At 31.8% G+C, this 7185-nt stretch overlaps 1 protein-coding gene across 1 annotated transcript; it reads left to right on the forward strand.

Annotated features, from left to right (window-relative positions):
- The first annotated feature begins 5207 nt into the window (after positions 1-5207).
- LOC140966912 (auxin-induced protein 15A-like) lies at positions 5208-5587 on the forward strand. The gene has a single exon (XM_073427208.1). The coding sequence runs from the start codon at positions 5210-5212 to the stop codon at positions 5585-5587; it is 378 nt and encodes a 125-aa protein (XP_073283309.1). The 5' UTR covers positions 5208-5209.
- The last annotated feature ends 1598 nt before the right edge of the window (positions 5588-7185 follow it).

Consider the following 7185-nt stretch of genomic DNA (forward strand, 5'->3'; position numbering starts at 1 on the left):
GGAGTTAAGAAGGTGAATGAATGCTTTGGTGTAGAAAAGTTGATGGCAAAAGGGTCTAAAATCCTAGGATTTTCTGGGCTCCTCAAAACCATGAAAATGGATCTCAATTTTACAAGCTACTGAAGAAGAAGAGCTCTGTGTTCCTATAAAATTATTATTATCTTCATCTTTTTAGAGCCAACAGAATTTCAAATATAATTTATGATCTTTATGGATCTTAAATTTTCAGCCTGTAACAGTTGTCTCCACAACAGGAACTTCGTTCCGTCTTGGTCATGTTCTTCGTGGACTATACTATACTTCAGCTTGGTTTGAATAAAACAGAGCCATGCGATTGAGCCTGCGTGGTTTATACAGGAGATAGTCCAAAAATGTAGGAGAGCATTCGACATGATCTTTAATCCCAGAAGACGATCTCTACATAGATAACTATAAGCATCAGTTTTAATGTATGATACACTAGTTGCTAAAAGCTTCATAAATTCAACCTTCTTCTCCCCCCAACCTTGGCAAAATAGAACACTGAAAGGTGAATGAACTAAACATGTTAACCATGATACCAGGTACAGAACATTCGAGCAAGGAAACGACATCTGAAAATCCATTTTTATCATGCCGACACATTACCGGTGAGACACGATATACCAGAATACAGAGAACCAAGAAATGACTAGAGCGAATCGGAGTAGAAGAACAAGCAACCTTGAAATGAAATAAAATTTCAAATTTAGATTAATTTCCTAAATATACCATTTTTGGTTTCAAGATTATGTGGAATCTTATCCTCAACTAAAAATCTTGCTTGCATCCATCTCTCAGGAAAAATAAAAAAATAAATAAACTAGAAATTTCTGCATGAAATTGAATCCGTATGACGTGTTTGCTTGGTGGATTTGGAATTTATGGAGATATTGAAGGTGAATACTTCCTAAATTTTTTTGAACGATTTCATAAATTTTATTCATGAAATTTATAATAATCGCATTATATATAATCATTTTAAGTAATATTTTCTTTTACCAACCGTAATATAGTCTATAGCTTCTTTCAAATTTCATGATTTCAGCCGTAACGATATATACATATACCATTGAATACATCTTTCGAGAGACGAAACTCATATAATAAGAAAAAAATGTACAAAATTTCAAAATGTTTTAGGTACTGAATGAGCAACTCGGTATGATTAAATAAACATTAATTAATAGAAACAATTACAATTTTTACTATGTAACTTGCATATATATTTTCAATTTTTGGTCATGATATCAATCTACAATGAAAATCCTATGATATCAATCTACAATCCTAGGATTCCTTAATTTTGTGCAAATCTTATGATTACAAAATAATGACGTGCCACCTAAAATTGTTTACATGACAATATTGACGTGTCTAATGTCATGTTAGTAAAAATGTGCAAAATTGAAAAAAAATAATAAATTAGTTGACTAATAAGATCATGAATTGACCAAGAACGTTAAAAAAAAAAAGAAAAAGAAGTAAATTTCCCAACATTGATATCTAAATATCAAACAAACAAGCATGTACAACTAAAATTGATGAAGGATGCAGTAGTTGAGGTAACTGTAATTTGGTAGCGAGAATTCCTTAATTTTGAAAAGACCTTAATTTTACAAAGGGTTTTATTCTTTTTTGGCATGAAATTTAAAAAATCAACAATTTATTTGTCTACTTAACGAGTAGACGATCGACGAGGTTATTCTTTCCTTAATCCAAAACATGGTAATATTTAGTGGTACATTAATAATTTAATATGAAGTGATGAAATTTGAAATTCGTAAGTCAAAATTTTGTTCAAAACGTATGAAACTCTGCCACCCCAAAGGAAGCAGAATGCCGAAATTACATGATCATTCCGTTTTGTATAAACTTTAATGTGGTACTCATTAATTAATCTGATGAACCAGCGGATACATACTATAGGAGACAAATGTTTAATTAGTTGGGTGAAATTAATTTTCCAGCCAATATATAAAATATAACTGGCCTGAGTCGTACACGTGAAATTTAATTTCACCCGTCCAATCAAATCAAAGAGAATTGCCCCAATTATGAATAGATATTATTATTTTGTGTCGCATATCCTTCTTCAAATAGGATACGTACATAAGTTCCAACTGCCAAGAAAAAAAATCAAATTCTTTTAACATGTTGTTGATGTTCTTAAAATTTCCACATAAATTTTAAAAAAAAAATAGATTTATATATATTGTCCAACAAGATGGCGCGATTATCTTAAAATTTATCGAATTTATTCAACAATACACACACACACACACACAAAACAAAAAGAAATTACGAATGCATTTATGTATTGCATGAACTAGTTTGAGGTGTCACCAACGTGCATGTCTCCTATTCCTACCCCTCGCGATCAGTCCTCATGTGCTCAACATTTCCTCCTTTGCAGTGAACAGAAAGAGTAAATTCATACATTATAATGTACGTAAATAATTAAAATTCCGGAAGCATTTTAAAAAAAAAAAAATCAAAAGCGTTCTATATATTTAATTATTTAAATATGGATGGTGAGAATAGTGACCAATAAATTAGTCCAGTGATTAAAAACTTGATCTAAGAACATAAATGGTATATTAAAGACAAAATCAAAGGCGATTTTTTTAACCTCTACATAAGAAACATAACTGGAAATCATATGCATGTATATATTATGAGAAATTTTTTACAATATTTTTTGGTGTTAAATAAATTTTTATGTGCAAGATGTTGTACGACTTAAAATAATGGAGTTACGCGTTACTAATAACTATAACTTTCCAACTGTTCTTACAAACAATATCACCGTTATGAAGTTTAAAACCTTCGTCATTTGAAAATCTAAAATTTTTATTATCACTAGGAAGACAAATGAATAAATTTCAAAGTAAACTTCAAGTTTTTACGCGTCTTGACATTATATATAAAAATATTTTTGTTTTCCATACCCTAACAAATTTTGTAGAAGAGATGATAAGAAAGAAACTCGAGTACAACAATTAAAGGGTGCGTGGGTTTCCTTTATTAAGACACCCCATTTGAGTTATGTCGGAGTACTCTACAGACATTATACATCCATTTATGCATTGGCTGACAAAGCTATTTTAACGTTGCTTTCGTTACAGACGAAAATGATCAATAAAATTCAATTCCCATAAATTAAATTAAATACTTCCGAAAGTTGCCATATGCATTATTATTTTGGTGTTTTAATTCTCTGTGCTCTTCATGCCATTTTAAGATTTATACTCGCCATATTCAACATTTTCGACATTCAAAATTACGTTAAAAATGAAAAAAAAAAATTAATTTGGTCCTCATTTTTTTTATTAAATGTAAATTGATATATGTAAAAAAGAAATATAGTGAAAATTTCAAATTAAAATGTATTAAATGAGTCCAGTGTAGTTGGAGACTAGGAAATGTGTGTCAGATTGGAGGGTTTGTAGCCAATGTTATTGGGGGATGAATCAATTGGCTGGCTTTTCAATTATTATTCTGCTCGTATATATGTTATATCGCATCGACACATGATTTAATGTTATAAGCATATAAATTTTTGACCGAGAACTAGAAATAATTCAAAATATTTATAATGTAAATTGAGATAAATATACAACTTTGAGATATTTTTAGTATTAAATATGTAATATAAATCATATAAAACTGTTTAATTTGTTGGGATTCAAAAAAAAGTTACGAGGCTAAAAATGTTATTTTCTTTTTAAAATTATTTGTTGTGATTGTTCTGCTATAGAGATTCGGCAGAATTTTTTTATTTATAAACTGCTTCATCGTTTTTAATAAAAACACATATAGTCAGATTGAAAAGTGACAAAATCATTTATATTCTTAAACCATAAAACAATTAGTCAAACATGGAAATTGGTGCGTGCATGTAATGTAAAATATTTGAGTTTGGGCATCAAGCGGCGTTCTTTGATCCATTCTACGATGTAAGAAATGCCTTTTTCCTTCTTGTTTTCAGGCTCATGCATAAATTCTTTCCTGCGAAAATGGCGACCAAGTCAAAAATAAAATAAAAATGGAAGAAGATAAAATATTCCCAATTTGTCACAATTCTTGAATGAGTCATTGTTAAAGGTATCTGCCCATGCCCATATAAAGAATTATATCAACGTACGGCCAGTACAAATGCACGGTATATAGCAATTAAGATAATCTTGCTCTTGCCCATCAATCAATAAAAAAAAAAAAAAAATCAAATAATCACAAATTTCTATAATTATGCAGTACACAAAGCCATGAAGAAAGATCAATTTCCGTCTAAAGGTACCTTTTTTAATACAACCTTTTACTTATCAATAAGACATAATTTGTTAAGACATGCATTGTCCATTGAATATAAAAAATTATAATTTACTTGTACAATACAAACTATGTACCAACACAAGCAGTGTGAATTGTAGTCTGAATTTTGGAACATTAGACAACCGTTTTCGGTTGTCTAGGTCAAATTTGATTCAGAACAATAGCAATGTCCTTCCATTAACATGCGAACACAAAAGAAATACCAATATACTTTCTAGCTAGTCTCCCTGAAATTTGTTTTTGAAATGTTTAGAGTAAATAATTTTAGTGTCGTTTAATATAACTCCTACAAATAAAAAATTAATTGATTTTTATTGATAAAAGTAACATAAAAATATTATTTTTATGAATTTGTAATTCGTCTATAACAACCATATCATAAACTATAAAAAAAATTTCTAACACAAAACTTTAATACATATGCATGAATCGCGTTTAAGATTTCTACACACTATCTAAATATATGAACTTTTCTCTTAAAAAAAAAAAAAAGAAAAGAAAGAAAAAAGAACTTTAAAGACCATGTTCGCCAACTAACTTACCCTTTAGCCCCCCACAAAAAAAAAGATATTTATCTAGTGTGCATATATATATATATCCAACACCACTCACAATCATGCAATGCATGTTCGTACGATTCTGTATCAAGATACACAAACTAAATAGGGAAGAGAAAGGTACAGCAGAGCAATCTGCAGTGATCTTCGCTGCACTTTTAAAATCAGAGTCAAGTTAGAAATTAGTTTGCTTCCTGACAGTGCACTTATGTCTGCCATTTAATTTTTTCCCAACTCCACTCAATCTATATAAGCTTATATCTTCACTTCCATATACAGCAAGCAGACACACAAAGGAGATGGATTGCAAGAAGGATAGATTTCTGAAAACATGCATGAGAAAGTGTCAAAAAGTGGGTCGAAAAGTGGTGCCTTGTGTCGCCCGTGACACCTGCTGCCATTGCTCTCTGTGGTCTGCACCGGACGACGAAATGGTCGTGCCGAACGACGTCCCAAAGGGACACCTTGTTGTGTATGTAGGCGAGTACAACAAGAGACACGTGATCAAGATCAAGTTACTAAGGCACCCGCTCTTCAAGGCGTTGCTAGATCAAGCTCAAGAAATATACGATTTCAGTCCCGACGATTCGAGACTGCACATTCCCTGCGATGAGAACATGTTCCTTAGCGTTGTCCAGTGCGCGAAATCTCCACCAGAAGGATGCCTACACGTCTGAGAGAGGCCCGGCCCGCTTGTTATGTGTTCATTTCCTCATTTTGTTAATGTGGAATAATGCTAGCTAGTATGTGCAGCAAGAACCTATTGTACAATATGGCTCGTTAATCATTAATTCTGATGTATTCATTTGCAGCCGGCGGTCTTTCAACTTAGCTTGAGATTTCTAGATGAAGCTGTGTAACTGTAAGATTGTGTTTTATGGCACAATCTAGGCGTCATGAACACTGGATCAATAAATGAAATTAAGATTAAATTTAAATTTTTTTATATATGATTCATCCCAATTCTTGGGTCGCCTACACCAAATATCTGCCTCTACTTCTGGTTTTTATATGCGTATCTATATATATATTTTTATCATTGATATTTTGGAAAAATGAATGTTGATCAAAACCAAAGTCGAATTTGTGTTAGATAAAATTGGTGATCTAAAAAAGATGAGAAATTCGAGCTAAAATAAGAACAGGTTGAAGTCAGGAAAAATAGCGGGGAACTGAAATAAATTTATAATTTTTTTTCCAATTAATGAACGATTTTTATGAAATTAGAATAAAACTTTACTATTTATTGATAATTAATCCAATTATAATTAATATAAACAAACTTTCCTCAGTCGATCCGAAAATTTTGTATGGGATTCAGACTGTTGTCAAATTATAAAAAACCTGAAATATATATTTATTTGACAAAAATATAAATTTATTTTAAATGGTATATATAAATATATATAATATAAGTGGTAGTTCCATTTTCAATGAGCTTTTGGAATCGCATTTATTTTGCTTTATTCGATTTAATGAATTGAGATTTCCTTTATTATATCACTGATTTTATTTTAGTTTGCTTTAAAAAATTATTATAATATAAGATTCTACTTAAATGAATTAATGCACTAATAGATGATTTTATTAATTAAAGATAATTTATTTTTCTGATTTTGAACTATGTGCCTTCGCCTGCTTTAAACCCTAACTATGCTTCCTTCCTACCAGTTTAGCTGAGACAGGGACAGCGTGCTTTCAACCCTAATCTACATCTCAATTTATGCGATACCCTAATTTTATCCCCTAATTTTATCCGCTAAAATTCACCTCATTTTCGATTCGGCTGATTGAAGAAATGGCGTATAGAGCTGCATTGAAAGAATCTCATTTTAAACCAAACCTCTTCAAGCTCTCATCCCCATCTTCGTTCGGAACCCATTCCTTCTTCTGTTCCTCCGCCACCTCTGAAGTTGAAACCCCGGAGACTGACGTAAATGCACGCGCCGATGACCCCTCCTCATCAGATCAAACTGCGGATTCTTCTTCAAGAAACACTACGGCGGCGGCGGCAATCAGAAGGTAAGAGGAAGAAATCCCCTAAAAAATAGAAGATATAGTGTGTTGAATGATGGTTAGTCGGTCGTGGACGACTCGTTTACAGAGCTCGATCCAAAACTTATTTCCGAGTTTCGACCACGAACTAGTTTACAATGTGTTGCACGGCGCCAGGAGTCCGGAGCATGCGCTCCAATTCTTTCGCTGGCTTGAAAGATCGGGCCTTTTTCAACATAACAAAGAGACCCATATAAAAATAATCGAGATTTTAGGCCGA

Source organism: Primulina huaijiensis, unplaced genomic scaffold (genome assembly GCF_012295235.1).
Source record: "Primulina huaijiensis isolate GDHJ02 unplaced genomic scaffold, ASM1229523v2 scaffold208236, whole genome shotgun sequence".
In the NCBI taxonomy this organism is placed as follows: Eukaryota; Viridiplantae; Streptophyta; class Magnoliopsida; order Lamiales; family Gesneriaceae; genus Primulina; species Primulina huaijiensis.